We start from the raw sequence: 18,699 nt of genomic DNA on the forward strand, positions 1-18,699 counted from the left end.
TTCCCACTATACTAATACTATACTAATAATTTACAACTCCCCAAAAGAATTTGCCTTTAGTAAGTCTAAAACATCTCGTGCCTCTCAGGTTGGGAGGCTGTAAACAATCACATGTGGCCTGACGAACCTATACTGGTGGGCTAGATAACCTTCAGAGCAGTCTGTAAGCTGAGACACTCTTGTCACGCCCAGGAATTTTTATTGCCTTGGAGCTGCACATTTACTCCTTCTCTGAGAGAAACGGTTATGGGGGAGAGCCCCCCGTAAAGTCAGAGGTATAGGTGAGAGCATAAAACAGACTCTGGTTTTGGGGTTAGATGCTTGGGAACAGGGGGTTTCCTGAGGCTTGATCACGCCTTTGCGTATGCCAAGCCTCCTTCCTCATGACCTTTGCCATGGGCGGAGTTCCTCACCCTTGCCCCCAGCAGCCTTTCTGCATACTGGAAGTTTGTGGTTCCTCTTTATTGTGGAGGTTCCTCCCTGTGGATGGGGTGGATGAGTTTCTTGTCAAGGTTTCCTGGTTAGGGAAGCTTGCATTGGTGTTCTGGTGGGTGGAGCTGCATCTCTTCTCTCTGGAGTGCAATGAAAAGTCCACTAGTGAGTTTTGAGGTATCTATGGATTTGGTGTGACTTTTGGCTGCCTGTAATTTTGTCCTCAGGGTTATGTTCCTGCATTGTTGGAGAATTAGCTTGGTGTGTCTTGCTCTGAAACTTTTTGGATCTTGGGTGGAGCACGGTTTCAGTGTAGGTATGGAGGCTTTTGGATGAGCTCTTGTTGATTAATGTTCCCTGGAATCAGGAGTTTTCTGTTGTTCTCAAGTTTTGGATTTAAGCCTCCTGCCTCTGGCTTTCAGTCTTATTCTTACAGTAGCCTCAAGACTTCTCCATCCATACAGCACTGATGATAAAACATCTAGGTTAATGGTGAAAAGATTTTCCATAGTGGGGGACATCCAGAGAGATTCACAGAGTTACATGGAGAAGAGAAGAAGGAGGAGGGAGATAGAGGCGACTATGAGAAGAAGGGGAATCAAAAGGGGAGAGAGCAGTCTAGCCAGTAATCAAGTCCCTATTTGCTCTCCACAGTCTGGAACACTCAGAGAGGTTCATGGAGTTCCATAGAGAAGAGAAGAGGGAGGAAGGAGATAGAGGTGACCAGGAGGAGAGAAGGGGGAGTCAAAAGGAAAGAGACCAGTATAACTTGTAATTAGTTCCCTAAGTGTTCTCCACAGCCCGGAATACCCAGAGATTCACCGAGTTAAGTAGAGAAGAGAAGGGGGAGGGAGGAGATAGAGAAAAAGGAGAGTCAAAAGGGGAGAGAGCAATCAAGCCAGTAATCACACTCCTAAGTGAAAAGGGCTACTGAAGATTGGAGTCTTAAAGGTACAGAATTGATAACAAATACCAAAAAGCAAAGATTAAAAATCTAGAATAGAGGTTAGACTCTCAAAAATGCAATATTAAAAAACAAAATCTCAAAAGTTATAAAAAAAAGATATGAAATTTCCTTTAAAAATAGGGTCTTTTTTTTGCAAGGTAATAGGTTTTAAATAAGGAGTAATAAAGAACATAAAAATTTTAAAAATGATAATAAAATATATCTAGGAATTTCTCTGGAGCTGTTGAGGGCAGTGTGGGGTCAGTTCAGTTTTAGATAGTTCCTTGTCCCAGCTTATACTTCTACCCAAGGTCTATAGGTCCCTTCCAATGTTGCCAGTGCTAACTACAGGGTTTTAATCTGTTGCAGCTATCACTTCCGGAGCCATTCCCTCTTCTTTATTTTGGCTTCGTTTGCAAGTCTCTTCAGTATCTAACTTCTGTTCTGACACAGGGGGGCGAAGGTGGTCATTTATTTAGGCTCACTTGTTCAGTTGTGCTGTGGGGAGGGAGGAACACTGCAAACAAATATCACTGGCATGTGTGGGGAGTGCTCGCAGTGTCTGGGCCACACTGGGTTTGCCCCCTGCTCACGGTGTGTGTGCTTTCCCAGTCTGTACTGATCAGGCTCCAGGTTGCTCTGTAGGGGAACTCTCTAAAGCGGCCCTGGGTTGAGTGCACTTCCCAGGTCTAAGCTGCTCAGGTTCAGGTTCTCAGGTACTCCACAAAGGCAGAGGCAGTTGGGCCTGCATGTTGTGCCCTTCCCAGGTCGGAGCAGCTTAGGCAACCAGGTGTTTGGCAAGCGCACTCTCCCCAGGTGCGATGTGTCTTATCACCTCCCTGGTCCCAGCTGCTTGGTTTCCTGAGTGTGCAGCGGGAACACTGTCTCAGGTGTGCCCTGTGTCTCCTCTGGGGAGCTGATTTCTGGCTGCGAACCTCCTGGCGGATGTCAACCATCCAGGATCCCAGGAAGACCTGGTTAGCAACTGGGAGCCTGCTCACAGTTTGGTAGAGGATGTTGTCTCTGGGGCCGAGTTTTACCCTCTCCCTCCTGCTCTGGCTGTCGCCTCCCTGCCTCTGGTGGGGAATGGGCTGGTCTGCTGCCTGCTAGCTCTCCTGTGGTATTCACTTAGTCCTTTGTCTGGATATTTCATGTAGGTAGAATCATGCAATTTTTGTCCTTTTGTGTCTGGCTTATTCACTTAGCATAGTTTATGAGGTTCATTCATTTTGTAGCATGTATCAGAAATTCTTTCTTATTTTGTTACTGAGTGATATTCCATTGTATGTATATAGTGTACTTTGTCTGTTTTAATGTTGATGGAAACCTAGGTTGTTTCCACCTTTTGGCAGTTTTGAATAATGCTGCCATGTTGACTTGTCCTAGGTTTTGTTGGGTTTTTTTTTGATTTTTGTTTTGATGTAAATGGAATTGATTTCTTAGTTTCCTTCTTGGATTGTTCACTGCTGTTGTATAGAAACAACTGATCTTTTGTATTGACAATGCCACCAAAATATTACTTTAAAAGGAATAAATTTAACAAAAATTGTGCAAGACCTGTATACCAAAAACTACAAAACACTACTGAGAGAAATTTAGAAGTCATAACTAAAGAGATTGGCAGTGTTTGTGAATCGAAAGATTCAGTATTGTTAAGATTCTTCCCCCTTAACTGACCTGTTGATTCACTGTATTCTTGCTGGAGTACATTATGCTAAGTGAAATAAGGTCTCACTATATATGAAATCTTTAAAACAAAAAAAAAGTCAAGTCAGAGTGTGGAATGGCGGTTACCAGAAGCGGTGGGTAGGGGACGAATGGAGATATTAATCAAAGGGTAGAAACTTTCAGTTATAAGATGAGTTAGTTCTGGAGACCTAATATATAGCATGGTACCTGTGGTTAACAATAAAATATACTTGGAATTTCCTAAGGGAATAAATCTTAAATGGTTACACACAAAGAAGTAACTGTGAGATGGTGGATATGTTTATTAGCTTGATTGTGGTAATCATTTCACAGTGTATACATATATCAAAACACCATGTTGTAGACCTTAAATTTTGTTATTTCTCAATCATACCTCAGTAAAGCTGGAAAAAAATAGATGATTTTGAGTTCATTAAAATATATTCAAAAGAAATATATTTTGTTAAGAAAATGAAAAGACAAGACAAAAACTGGTAGAAAATATTTGCAGAACATCTATCCAAACAAGGCTGTTAATCCAGAATATATAATATAAACAATTCTTACAGGTCCATTATAAGGAGATAACCCAGTAAAAATAAGGGTAAATTTTGAACAGGTACCTCACCAAAGAAGATACACAGATAGTAGCCAATAAGCAACTTAAAAGATCTTCAGCATCTTTTGTCATTAGAGAAATGCAAATCAGAATTATGAGACATACTTTAGAATGAAAATTTTAGAATTAAAAAGACCTGCAATACCTAGTTTGCGGTAGATGCAGAGGAAATTGATCTCTTGTATGTTACAGCTAAATCAAATCCCTTATGATTATACAGTGGAAGTGAGAAATAGATTTAAGAGACTAGATCTGATAGACAGAGTGCCTGATGAACTATGGATGGAGGTTCATGACATTGTACAGGAGACAGGGATCAAGACCATTCTCATGGAAAAGAAATGCAAAAAAGCAAAATGGCTGTCTGAGGAGGCCTTACAAATAGGTGTGAAAAGAGAAGCGAAAAGCAAAGGAGAAAGGGAAAGATATAAGCATCTGAATGCAGAATTCCAAAGAACAGCAAGGAGAGAGAAGAAAGCCTTCCTCAGCGATCAGTGCAAAGAAATAAAGGGAAACAACAGAATGGGAAAGACTAGAGATCTCTTCAAGAAAATTAGAGATACCAAGGGAACATTTCATGCAAAGATGGGCTCGATAAAGGACAGAAAGGATATGGACCTAATAGAAGCAGAAGATATTGAGAAGAGGTGGCAAGAATACACAGAAGAACTGTACAAAAAAGATCTTCACGACCCAGATAATCACAATGGTGTGATCACTCACCTAGAGCCAGACATCCTGGAATGTGAAGTCAAGTGGGCCTTAGAAAGCATCACTACGAACAAAGCTAGTGGAGGTGATGGAATTCCAGTTGAGCTGTTTCAAATCCTGAAAAATGATGCTGTGAAAGTGCTGCACTCAATATGCCAGCAAATTTGGAAAACTCAGCAGTGGCCACAGGACTGGAAAAGGTCAGTTTTCATTCCAATCTCAAAGAAAGGCAATGCCAAAGAATGCTCAAACTACCACACAATTGCACTCTCACACGCTAGCAAAGTAATGCTCAAAATTCTCCAAGTCAGGCTTCAACAGTACATGAACCATGAACTTCCAGATGTTCAAGCTGATTTTAGAAAAGGCAGAGGAACCAGAGATCAAATTGCCAACATCCGCTGGATCATGGAAAAAGCAAGAGAGTTCCAAAAAAAATATCTACTTCTGCTTTCTTGACTATGCCAAAGCCTTTGACTGCGTGGATCACAATAAACTGTGGAAAATTCTTAAAGAGATGGGCATAACCCTAAGGATACCACCAGAAAATTACTAGAGCTTGTCAATGAGTATAGTAAAGTTGCAGGATATAAAATTAATACACAGAAATCCCTTGCATTCCTATACACTAACAGTGAAAAAACAGAGAAAGCAATCCCATTCACTATTGCAATGAAAAGAATAAAATACTTAGGAATAAATCTACCTAAAGAAACAAAAGACCTATATATAGAAAACTATAAAACACTGACGAAAGAAATGAAAGATGACATAAATAAATGGAGAAATATACCATGTTCATGGATTGGAAGAATCAATATAGTGAAAATGAGTATACTGCCTGAAGCCATCTGTAGATTCAGTGCAATCCCTATCAAGCTACCAGTGGTATTTTTCACAGAGCTAGAACAAATAATTTCACAATTTGTATGGGAACTCCACAAACCTTGAATAGCCAAAGCAATCTTAAGAAAGAAGAATGGAACTGGAGGAATCAACCTACCTGACTTCAGACTATACTACAAAACTACAGTCATCAAGGAAGTATGGTACTGGCACAGAGACAGACATATAGATCAATGAAGCACAATAGCCCAGAGATAAATCCATGTACCTATGGACATCTTATCTTTGACAAAGTAGGCAAAAATATACAGTGGAGAAAAGACAGCCTCTTTAACAAGTGGTGCTGGGGAAACTGGTCAACCACATGTAAAAAAATGAAACTAGAACACTTTCTAACACCATGCACAAAAGTAAACTCATATAGGTTAAAGATCTAAATGTAAGACTAGAAACTATAAAACTCTTAGAGGAAAACATAGGCAGAACACTCTGACATAAATTACAGCAAGATCCTCTATGACCCACCTGCCAGAGTAATGGAAATAAACACAAAAATAAACAAGTGGGACCTAATTAAGTGTAAAAACTTTTGCACAATGAAGGAAACTGTAAGCAAGGTAAAAAAGGCAGCCTTCAGAATGGAAGAAAATAATAGCAAATGAAACAACTGACAAAGAATTAATCTCTGAGATATACAAACAGCTCATGAGGCTCAATACCAGAAAAATGAACAACCCAATCAAAAAGTGGGCCAAAGAACTAAATAGGCACAATTATTTTTAAATGACCAAACTTCCTTTAAGTTGTAGTGAATTGTAGGGAGTAATAGGTTTCATTATTTTTCAAAACTTTCACAAACAAGTATATATGTGTCATTATTTTTCAGAACTTTCACGAACAAGTATCTATGTGTTTTGACAGGGAAGAGAGAAAGGCTATCCGTAAGATGTTGGATATCTAACGAATAGCGTGTGTGCATGCTAAGTCGCTTTACTCTTTGTGACCCTATGGACTTTAGCCTGCCAAGCTCCTCTGTCCATGGAATTCTCCAGGCAAGAATACTGGAGTGGATTGCCATGCCCTTCTCCAGGGGATCTTCCCATCTAACTCATGAGTGCCGATATCTAACTTTACTCATCAGTTGACGATAACAAAGATTATAGTAAAAGAAGATGTGATTTTGCTTAATAAAAAGTAATTGTTATTATATTTAGTATATCAGATATATAATCTTTAGCTTCTTATTAACTATTATCGTCATTGTCATCACTTTAGAAATACAAACCTGGTCGATGTGATGATATTTTGAAATGGAAGCCTCCCAGTCTGAATTCTGTGGATTTTCGCCTAAAAATAACAAGAATGGGAGGAGAAGGGTAAGTATGCATGTTTGATTCCCCATCATTTCTATATGTAATAATACTTTTACTATTCCTAGGTACTTACCCAGAAGTTATGAAAACAGATGTCCACATAAATGTTTATATTATATAGAGCTTCACTGTTTATCTGGTATTTTACATATTCCTTCAAAATAAAGTAAAATACTTTCCCAGAATACTTTATATATGTATACTATAAATCTATCTCATTTTCCCAGATTATTTCTTTGATATATTACAGCTCATATTTGGTAGCATCCTTTAAAATTGACCAATTTTAGTCTTCAAAAAAGTTATTTCTAATATTAACACAATAAACTTCATTAAAATATAAAAATGAAAATAGATTTTACTTGAAAATAATCCAGCCAAGTGAATTATAAATGTAAGATATTATTATTATTATTGAATGTTTTAAAACAAGCCATTTTTCCTTTGAAGGGAACTGCTTCATGTTTGCATTTGCATAGCAAAAACTTATTTATACTTTATTGGGGTAGAGTTTTAATTGTAGAATTTCATTAAAATTTTTCATAATGTCTATTAAGTGTTAATTTCATGTATTGGTTAATCTTCATACGTGACTTCATTGGTTGGTTGTTGTTGTTGTTAGTTACTAAGTCATGCCTGACTCTTTTGCGACCCCAGGCTCCTCTGTCTATGGGGTTTCCCAGGCAGGAATACTGGAGTGGGTTGCCATTTCCTTCTCCATCATTGGTTGCTACTTTAGAATTAAAAAAAAAGAAACATGCTTTAGCGTTAATAAATATTTTCATTGTTTTTCCAAAGCCTTGTTTTATTTTACCTGTTCCACAATTTTTTATGGCATCTTATGTAAGTAAATGCATAATAACAAAACAAGAAATGTTTAATCAAGGAAATCCTGAAGAGAAAGTATATAAGATAACATTGGCAGAAAGCTTAAAAATGTACCAGTGCATGCCATGAAATGCATGCACTTTTTATTTGCCAAAGGTAAACCACAGGGTTGGTTTTTTGTAGCTAATGGAATGAAGGGTAGACAATGAGTTATGTGACTGCAGATTCCAGAAGATTAAGTCTCTTAAGAGATTATATGTTTTCAAATAATGATACTGTGTAGGGTGATGAATCCTAACTAAAAAGAGAGAGTTTATTAAGTTATATATCAGTTTTTAAAACACAGAGTAGTTAATATTTTATGTCCTTAAAGGAGAGTTTGTGACTTAATAACAAAGTACTGTTTAGCCAGAACAACAATCTGGGACCTCAAATAGTATTGTTTAGGTATTTTACTCTCTATTGATCTGGTTTAATCCAAAGATAGAATTGGATAGAATATATATATTCTATAGAATAATGTAGAAGATTAGATAAAATAAATAATATTCATAATCTAGGATATCTATATGCTGGATATCTATCAGGAAGAATAATCTTTAGTTTACTATTTATCAATACTTAGCTATGCATTGATATTAATATTAATAACAATTAACCATTTATTAATTATTAACCAGTATTCTCACTACAACATTGTTATTATAACACTTAACTACTAATAAGATGAATAAATATTATTAATATTTTCTGGAAACTGCCCCCAAACACATTCTACCTCCCCTTGTATATATAAAATAACGCTGTCTTTGGATAAATATTGCTGAGTAGTAAGCTCAAGACTTATTCTTCCTGATGAAGTGTTGGGGGTACAGGTATTCTGGGTTGCCAGTTCACTTTAGAACCTCCAAATCAGTAGTCATGCAAGATGATGTTCGTATGTCTTTCTGGAAGTGCCTTGGAGAATACCACCTCTCTTCTAAATAGCGGTGGCTGAAGGATTAAGTCTGCATGCATCTTTTTTTTTCCCTTAAAAGACACAAATGAATATGGTTCTTTGGAAATAAGACTTCAAAGATAAAGTGAAATTTGTGAAATTGCTTCATTGCTAAATCCTCTATTTTACTTAAATCTCTATAATATTTAGTTAAGTATAAACCTTTCTGTGATGTTGTTGATTGTTTCGTTGAGTTTTGAAACACATGCCAATCATTTTGTTTGGCTTTCTAAGATTGCAGTTCTTAGCAGCACTGAAAAGCTATATGAGGCTACATGTGGAATGACCATTTTTCTAAGTATTAAAAATGATATTAATTTTTTCCTTTATTTGTCTATTGCAATTGAATATGACAAAGTATAATTTAGTAGTTTGTCATTTGCTTCTATTCTTAGTATGTTTTAATATATGTATATTTTTAATTTTACCTATCTGGAATGTCTTCTTATAAGAAAAAATAAATTATCTCTTATTCTAATACCTCTTTAAAACATACCGAAATACTAGCATTTAAGATGATTTTTCTTATAGAATTAAGCAGCTTACATTGATGTAGGTACATAATTTATATATGTAACATGAGTGTCAGTTCTCAAAAATGGAGTATATAATATGAACTATAAAGTGATAAATATTATATTAAATATGTATTATTCAGTTAGCTGGAGTAATATCCTTTTTTTTCCCACGGAGAGAATGTTATGGATGATAGCAGTTTTCACAAAGTAAATGAGTTTGTATCTAATGCTTATGTTAGATGCGATATGTCAGAGAGCATTATGGGGAAATATACCTGTAATAGTTTGAGAGGAATGTAGCCATGTCTCTGAATCATAAGAATCATAACATGTGACTAGTGAAGTGGACTAAAATATTTAAATATCATAAGGCAAGCTAATTTCTTTTCTTTGTTCTGCTCCTATATATTTCTACAAAGTTAAGTATGGAATGGAATGTCTTGACAGGTATAATATAAATACCAATCTTTGAAAATGTCTGCAATGATTTTTTTCTTTTTGCAGACATTTGGTATTTTCACTTCTTGTAGTATCATTTCTGAAAATTTGAACATATTAAGTTAATGTTGATTTATCATGACCTAAAATAACTTGTGTACATCTTAGCAGTTTACATTGTATTGACATACAATACAGATTTTCATCAGAAAGCTATTGCATTGCTTTAAAATTATTGTGGGTTTAAATAATCTACAACCAAAAAATGTAGTCATTGTCAAAAGCTAGGATTACAAAGGTTGCCTGTATTCTGGAGAGTGCAAACACTTGAGTACAACAACGTCAGTGACTTAAAGTGAGCAAAATAACCTTATTATTTGTATAGCATAGTTTGGAGCACAGATTCTAGACCCAGGGTGCCTGGGCTTAAATCTTACTAACTGTGCTTTGAGCGTATTCTTTATTTCTGTGCCTCAAATTCCTCATTAGTAAAATAGAAATTTTACTAAAGAGGAATCACCTCACTGATGCAGTGGACTTCAGTCAGTTCAGTCACTCAGTCATGTCCGAAACTTTGCGACCCCATGGACTGCAGCATGCCAGGCTTCCCTGTCCATCAGCAACTCCGGAGCTTACTCAAACTCATGTCCATCAAATCGGTGATGCCTTCCAACCATCTCATCCTCTATTGTCCCTTTCTCTTCCTACCTTCAATCTTTCCTGCCATCGGGGTCTTTTCCAGTAAGTCAGTTCTTGGCATCAGGTGGCCAAAGTATTGGAGTTTCAGCTTCAATATCAGTTCTTCCAATGAATATTCAGAACTGATTTCTTTTAGGATGGACTGGATCTCCTTGCAGTCCAAGGGACTCTCAAGAGTTTTCTCCAACACCACAGTTCAGAAGCATCAATTCTTTGGCGCTCAGCTTTCTTTAAGGTCCAACTCAGATCCATACATGAATCCTGGAAAAATCATAACTTTGACTAAATAGGCCTTTGTTGGCAAAGTAATGTCTCTGCTTTTTAATATACTGTCTAGGTTGGTCATAACTTTTCTTCCAAAGAACAAGAATCTTTTAATTTCATGGCTGCAATCACCATCTGCAGTTATTTTGGAGCCCAAACAAAGAAAGTCTGTCACTGTTTCCACTGTTTCCCCATCTGTTTGCCATGAAGTGATGGGACCAGATGCCATGATCTTAGTTTTCTGAATGTTGAGTTTTAAGCCAACTTTTTCACTCTCCTGTTTCACTTTCATCAAGAGGCTCTTTAGTTCTCCTTTGCGTTCAACGCCTTTTCTCCTTCACCATAAGAGTGGTGTCATCTGCGTATCTGAAGTTATTGATATTTCTCCCAACAATCTTGATTCCAGCTTGTGCTTCATCCAGCCTGGCTTTTTGCATGATATACTCTGCTGATAAGTTAAATAAGCAGGATGACAATATACAGCCTTGACATACTCCTTTCCCAATTTGGATCCAGTCTGTTGTTCCATGACTGGTTCTAACTTTTGCTTCTTGATCTGCATACAGATTTCTCAGGAGGCAGATAAAGTGGTCTGGTATTCTCAATTCTTGAAGAATTTTCTACAGTTTGTTGTGATCCACACAGTCAAAGGCTTTGGAATAGTCAATAAAATAGAAATAGATGTTTTTCTGGAACTCTTGCTGTTTCAATGATCCAGTGGATATTGGCAATTTGATCTCTGGTTCCTCTGCCTTTTCTAAAACCAGCTTGAACATCTGGAAGTTCACGATTCATGTACTGTTGAAGCCTGGCTTAGAGAATTTTAAGCATTACTTTACTAGCGTGTGAGATGAGTGCAATTGTGCAGTAGTTTGAGCATTCTTTAGCGTTGCCTTTCTTTGAGATTGGAATGAAAACTGACCTTTTCCAGTCCTGTGGCCATGGCTGAGTTTTCCAAATTTGCTGGCATATTGAGTGCAGCACTTCCACAGCATCATTTTTCAGGATTTGAAACAGCTCAACTGGAATTCCATCACCTCCACTAGCTTTGTTCATAGTGATGCTTCATAAGCTCACCTGAGTTCACATTCCAGGATGTCTGACTCTAGGTGAGTGATTACACCATCATGGTTATCTGGGTCACGAAGATCTTTTTTGTATAGTTCTTCTGTGTATTGTTGCCACCTCTTCTTAATATTTTCTGCTTCTGTTAGGCCCATACTGTTTCTATCCTTTTTTGTGCCCATCTTTGCATGAAATGTTCCCTTGGTATCTCTGATTTTCTTGAAGAGATCTCTAGTCTTTCCCATTCTATTGTTTCCCTCTATTTTTTTACATTGATCACTCAGGAAGGCTTACTTATCTCTCCTTTCTATTCTTTGGAACCCTGCATTCAAATGGGTATATCTTTCCTTTTCTCCTTTGCCTTTAGCTCCTCTTCTTTTCTCAGCTACTTGTAAGACCTCCTCAGACAACCATTTTGCCTTTTTGCATTTCTTTTTCTTGGGGATGGTCTTGATCACTGCATCCTGTACAGTGTCACAAATCTCCATCCATAGTTCTTCAGGCACTCTGTCTATGAGATCTAATCCTTTTGTCTATTTGTCACTTCCACTGTATATTCGTAAGGGATTTGATTTAGGTCATACCTGAATGGGCTAGTGGTTTTCCCTACTTTCTTCAATTTAACTCTGAATTTGGCAGTAAGGAGTTCATGATCTGAGCCACAGTCAGCTCCCGGTCTTGTTTTTGCAGACTGCATAGAGCTTCTCCATCTCTGGCTGTGAAGAATATAATAAGTCTGATTCTAATATCAACCATCTGGTGATGTCCAGGTGCAGAGTCTTCTCTTGTGTTGTTGGAAGAGGGTGTTTGCTATGACCAGTGCGTTCTTTTGGCAAAACTCTTGTTAACTTTTGACCTTCGTTTTGTACTCCAAGGCCAAATTTGCCCATTACTCCAGGTATCTCTTGACTTCCTACTTTTGCATTCCAGTCCCCTATAATGCAAAGGATATCTCTTTTGGGTGTTAGTTCTAGAAGGTCTTGTAGATCTTCATAGAACCGTTCAACTTCAGCTTCTTCAGGATTACTGGTTGGGGCATACCGTGATATTGAATGGTTTGCCTTGGAAACAAACAGAGACCATTCTGTCACTTTTGAAATTGGATCCAAGTACTGCAGTTTGGACTCTTGTTGACTATGATGGCTATTCCATTTCTTCTAAGGGATTCTTGCCCACAGTAGTAGATATAATGGTCATCTGAGTTATATTCACCCATTCCAGTCCATTTCGGTTCACTGATTCCTAAAATGTCGATGTTCACTCTTGCCATCTCCTGTTTGACCACTTTGAATTTCCCTTGTTTCATGGACCTAGCATTCCAAGTTCCTATGCAATATTGCTCTTATAGCATTGGAGTTTACTTCCATCACCATTCACATCCACAACTGGGTGTTGTTTTTGCTTTAGCTCCATCTCTTCATTCTTTCTGGGGTTATTTCTCCACTGATCTCCCGTAGCATATTGGGCACTTACTGACCTGGGGAGTTCATCTTTCAGTGTCCTATCTTTTTTGCCTTTTCATGCTGTTCATGGGGTTCTCAAGGCAAGAATACAGAAGTGGCTTGCCATTCCCTTCTCCAGTGCATCACACTGGGCAAACTCCAGGAGATGGTGAGGGATTGGGAGGCCTGGAGTGCTGCAGTCCATGGGGTCGCAGAGAACTGGACATTATGGGGTGACTGAAGAACAACAACAGCACAAAATAGAAATTGGCCTCGTAAAACTTTTGTGAGGATTAAGTGAACTAATATATGTAAACTATTTTAGAACAGGTGGCACTTGGTAAGCATTTTTCTATTTGTTATTGTTTGTGTTGTTTTCAGGTTAAGGCATCCATATTCATCCATAAGTTAAAAATCCATATTCCCTTTTTGCCAGTCCTGTAGTTCTGTTGTTTGCTGAATTATCTGAATTCAGCTTTCTATGTGGATTACTTCCTGTTTGATTCCAATTTCTGTTAATTTTTCCCTCTTAAAGTGCCTATATATTCAGTGTATCTGTATAATTAATTATATAAATTGTTGAATATCTGGAGAGCAAGAGCATAACAAACATCAGAAAAGTTTTTACAGAAAGTTTTGATAGCGAATGTCTTAAAATAACTTTGTGATATGTATAATGGGTAAGAACATGAGTACCAGGACTGCACAGAACCAAATCCTAGCTCCACTACTTAACTTGCTGTTGTTTTAATCTTTTTAAGCTTCCTCATGTGTAAAATGTCCCCAGTAATAATGCTTAGCTCATAGATTTGTTGTGAAGATTTATTCATACTCTTTATTTAACTGTATGAGTAGACTGAGTAAATTTGAGTTCTGCCTGTATAGACTTTACAATTATAAGCTAGTAGGCTAAAATGCAAAAATAATTTTGCATTATGAGGTTTTGTAGAATGAAAAAAATGGTGCATCTTATTAACCCAGCTCAGGTCTGGGCATTTGAAAGTGAGAAGTGCTAATAGCTTCATAACAAGTGCAGTGAGGTAAATGGAATCAACTACATGATTCTACTTTGCTTGAAAATGGATGAAAAATCCTCTTACTCTGACTAAAGTGATTTTTTTCTTTTATTAAGATTTATTCAAAGAAAATAATGATTAATTCTATTAATATTTCTCATATTTACTTGAACTAGTCTTAGGATTTTAAGAAAGACATTATAGTGATAAGATATTCAGACTGTTGAAAAATGTTGTTGTGTTAGAAAGGATTAAGTCAGCAAGAATATAATAAAAAATTCTTCTTTGCTGAGCAGAGTTCCCCCACCCCCTGCCCCACTTTATTTTGGATGAAATGTTTAACTCTTTTGTTTATATTTCATTGAAGAATATTTTTAAGTAAGTGAAATTAGAGATAAAAACATTAATGTAACCAGTATTATTACAGAGTACACCTAATGACTGTGTTTGGCATATAGCTGATCACACTTTGGGGGGTATAGGAGTGGCTACTTTTATCTTTTAACAAATGGCCCATAGTAACTGCTTTGGTTATCCTATTTAAACATATTCTCATCACTCAAACATTTTTAAAGAAAAATCTTCCTTGGGTTTCAGTCCTTTGAATGGTTACTCTATCAAATTCTTGATTATGGTGTATTTCCAAGGGACCGGGAAAGCAATGGAGAAGCTGTGGCTGAGCTTTCAGTTCCTCTGCCCGGCTGTCTGGCTGTTTTTGAGGTGTTAGTAATTCCTGTTAACTCTTTCGTTTGATCTACCCTACTTCCTACAGAAAATTGGTCTCAGGCCACCTACCAGAAATAAATACCACAGTCAAAGTGCCTAGGAGAAAGGGAGATATGGTTTCAAAACGTGTTTATAACTTCACTGGAGTCAAAATACTCTTTCACTTGTTAATTTATTAAAGAGAAATTGGCATCACATTTATTTTATCATTTGGTTCTTTGGAATTTAACTTTTATTTTTATTCATTAAAAATTATTCTTTATAACAAGAGCCTTTTGCTTGTATTATTTGTTCTAATTTAATTTTCCTTAATGACATATTTTTCTAAGTTAGCTTTTATGTTATGAGGTGCTTGTTACCTGGTAGATATCTGTGGAGATATTGTATAGATACAATACCAGTGTTGTTCCTACTTTGAATCACATTGGAGAGAATGTGATTCAAACTAATCCAAGTAGCCTGTGAAAACAGTATTTTACTATAAACCTTCTTGAGTTTGTGTTAATATAAAGGAGAGTTTTTCTAAATGCCATCATATTAACCTACTGCAGAAGCAGTAGTGTTCATAACAAAAATATTACTAAGCCTTAGTAAAATGAACCATCTCATCATCTAAGGATGAAATGATTAGATAGTATCACCAACTCAATGGTTTGAGCAAACTGCAGGAGATAGTGGAGGACAAAGGAGCCTAACGTGCCGTAGTCCATGGGGTTACAAAGATTTGGATATGAACAACAATTGAACAACAACAACAGTGAAATGAGACACTTATAGTATTGTCTAATGGCTTATATTTGATATAATTATGGATGGAGATTTTAAAATTAGTAATTTGTTACCACTTGCTGTATTAGGATTTGGCCTGAAGTATTTATGAAGTTATGATACATTTATTGCTAACCATCCCAAGTTCAAATTCTTGTTTGTATTTTAAGGGTAAAAGGAGGGAAAAAATTGAACTTTTAGTCACTGTGCATTTCTCTGTTAAAATCAATTATGGAATAAATTAAATAGCTCTGATTATTAAAATAATTAGAAAATAATTAGTGATAGAATTATTTCTTTTAACTTTCACAGTCTGTTTTGAACCAAGTCATTTAATTCGGTTTAAAGAGTTAATTATGACAAGAGGATATTTAATATCCTGTAGCATATGACAGCTCCAAAATATAAATATGGTAATTTATTGTAAAAAGAATAAAGCTAGGGCACATCATTGTTAATGCAGTCCTTTTATCTCTGGAAAATGGAACTCATATTAAGCTTTGAACCTCAGGGGAAAATATATGGGGGAAGGGTATGGAACTCATTTTGTTCTTTGTGTTTATCAGAAAACTATCTTAGTTTCCAAGTATTGAATAATGTTGAATAATAGTATGGTAAGAACAATTATGATCCATGATTTTTGCAAAACTTCGTGAAGTGGTGTTGCTAATAGTTGTTCTCAGTATCTTAATTTTATTATATTGGTACCTGTTATATATGACTTTAAAAAAAATTATACTTAATTGTAAGAAATATATTTCATTGTCTAATAATAATCTAAGCTTTAGCTGTTCTAAGTGTCCATAAATGTACCAGCATTATTCAGTGTAAACACTACAGATTTAACAACTGTATTTATAGTAAATTACCACCTTGTAATGTTTTAATTAGAAACCTCTTTCAACTGGAAGTTTTCTATATCTGCAGCTTAAGGATAGTTCATGTTGATAAACAGAAGTCATTGCAGATTTCATAAGCATGTTTTCAGTTATCAAAGGGAAGTCTGTAGATTATGCAGCTTTTTAAGAAAGTGCATTGTTTTTACTTAATTGTTTGAAAATGGATCTAAATTCTGTGTCCATTAACATGCTAATATCAGAAGTATTTTTCCTGACTGTTGTACAATGACACAAGTTCCTCAAATATCCAATTTACCACTTCTGAGTAATGTCTTTAACTTTCATAACTAGAGCAGGAATATGTATTATTTAGATTTTTAAATTGCTTTGGCATTTAAATATGGATTTATTGTAGAAAGTATAGGCCATATTACATAGTCTCAAGGGAGTTTAGAATACATTAACTGTAAATTACATGAATTCATTACTAAGAAACAAAGACCTTTATTCATCTTTTTCAGAATCTAATTTATAAAAATGAAAAAAAAATCACTATCCTTTGTCTTCCATTTGGTTTTAGACTTTCATCATAGTAAGTAGCAGTGCTAGTTAAAACTGATTAATCACTATTCAGTAACCGTTCTTTGAAAACCATCTGTGTGCAAACCACATTGTTAGGAGATGAGAATAAAAAGATGGATAAGCCCTGTCCTGAAGGTATGAGTAGCTTGGCTAGAGGGATAGATACAGATAAGTATTAGTGTGACAAAAGCTGTACTATCAGTGTGAGGAAAGCACTACAGAAGACCAATCTTATATATAAAATATTTTAATTGTCAGTAACAGCACAGTGAAGTTTCCATAGAAGAAGGTTCTGTGAGTAAAACTTTGTAAATACATAGGAATGCCATTCAAGATATACAGTCTGAAAAAAAGTCATGAAATTAGTGTGAAATGTTTATTGAATCACTAGAATTTATGGAAGTGGACACTTGTATAAAGTAGACTAGGACCAGATTGTGCTAGACCAAGAAAGCCAGAGTAGAGAATTAGGACTCACCTTGAACAGTTAGTGATCAGTTAAAAGAACCGATCTCTGTGCTTTAGGAAGTAACTGGCTAGAAGACAGAGATTGCTAACATTGTCTAATCAGTTTAATAAGCCAGAAACCTATACACTGTCTTTGTCTCCCTTACCTGGTTATCCAGAAAAGTCCTGTTAGTTTTACTTCTCAGCTATTGCTCAAGTGTGTTGACTTTGTTTTGTCCCATAGTCATGATCTTCATTCAAGGTAGCATTGTGTTACCTGGACTACCGCAGTAGCCTCTAACTGATCTTACTGCCCTTGTTCTCACCTAGTACACCATCTGACATCAGTAAACATTACCAGAACTCTGTCAGCCCTTTTCTTTCAACCTTCTCTCTCTTTCGTTAGTGTTTGTCTGGTGTGGTGGGTTGAAATGTGTCCCTCAAAAAGGTGTGTTGCATGCTCTGTTACCTGTGAATGTCACTATGCTTGGAAATAGAATCTTTGTAGATGTAATCAAGGTATAAGTGAAGATTGAGGTCATACTAGAGTAGGGTGGGCCCTTAATCCAATGTGACTAGTGTTGTTTAAGAGATATAATAAGAAGAGAAGGGGAGATACATGAGGAGGAAATGCCATGTGATGAGGGAGGCAGAGATTGAAGTGCTGCAGCTGTAAGCCAGGGTTTGTCAGCAAACCATGAGACGTGAGGAAGAGGCAAGACAAGATTTCAGAGGGAGCATGGTTGTATCAACATCTTGATTTCAGAACTCTAGCCTCCAGAACTGTGAGATGATAAATTGTTGACTTAAGCCACCCAGCTTTGTGGTACTTTCTCATGGAGGCTTTAGGAAACAAATGCATCTTGTATATATTGTTTTACCCTTTAACTTTAATTATTCTTTTTTTCCTTGTATTTTAGATTCATCTCTTGTAAATAGCATTTAGCTGGACTTTTTATCTTTTGGGTTTCCCTGATAGCTCAGTTGGTAAAGAATCTGCCTGCCGTGCAGGAGACCCCAGTTTGATTCCTGGGTCGGGAAGATCTGCTGGAGAAGGGATAGGCTACCTACTCCAGCATTCTTGGGCTTCCCTTGTGGCTCAGCTGGTAAAAAATTCACGCTTGCATTGCTTTCACGGTCATTCATGGATATGCACAGAGTGACAAACATTAAGAGTCATCTGATGTATATAGGTCTAACAAGGCAATGCTCTGCTTTCTTGTTTTAACTCTCATACTATAAACAAGTCTTTCCTGTGGTGCCATGTTTTTATATTTTGGTGCTTTATTTTTTGGTGATTTCACTGGACCTCCAAGTGTAATCCTGAAGTGCTATCTAATGTTCCTAAGTGCAGGAAAGCTGTGATTTTCCTTTCAGAGAAAATACGTGTATTAAATAAGCTTCACTCAGGTATGAGTTAAAGTGTTGGCCATGAGCTCAGTGTTAACGAATCA

General features: G+C 36.5%; 1 protein-coding gene across 2 annotated transcripts in view; it reads left to right on the forward strand.

The window, feature by feature from the left end:
* The window catches only part of RNGTT (RNA guanylyltransferase and 5'-phosphatase), a 232,855-nt gene that overhangs the window by 142,622 nt on the left and 71,534 nt on the right, over positions 1-18,699 (forward strand). For both annotated transcript variants that reach the window (XM_068984909.1, XM_068984910.1), the window contains one exon: positions 6,519-6,619. In XM_068984909.1, the coding sequence (XP_068841010.1) occupies positions 6,519-6,619 (101 nt within the window). The remainder of the gene's footprint in view (positions 1-6,518; positions 6,620-18,699) is intronic.

Source organism: Capricornis sumatraensis, chromosome 13, assembly GCF_032405125.1.
Source record: "Capricornis sumatraensis isolate serow.1 chromosome 13, serow.2, whole genome shotgun sequence".
Lineage (NCBI taxonomy): Eukaryota > Metazoa > Chordata > Mammalia > Artiodactyla > Bovidae > Capricornis > Capricornis sumatraensis.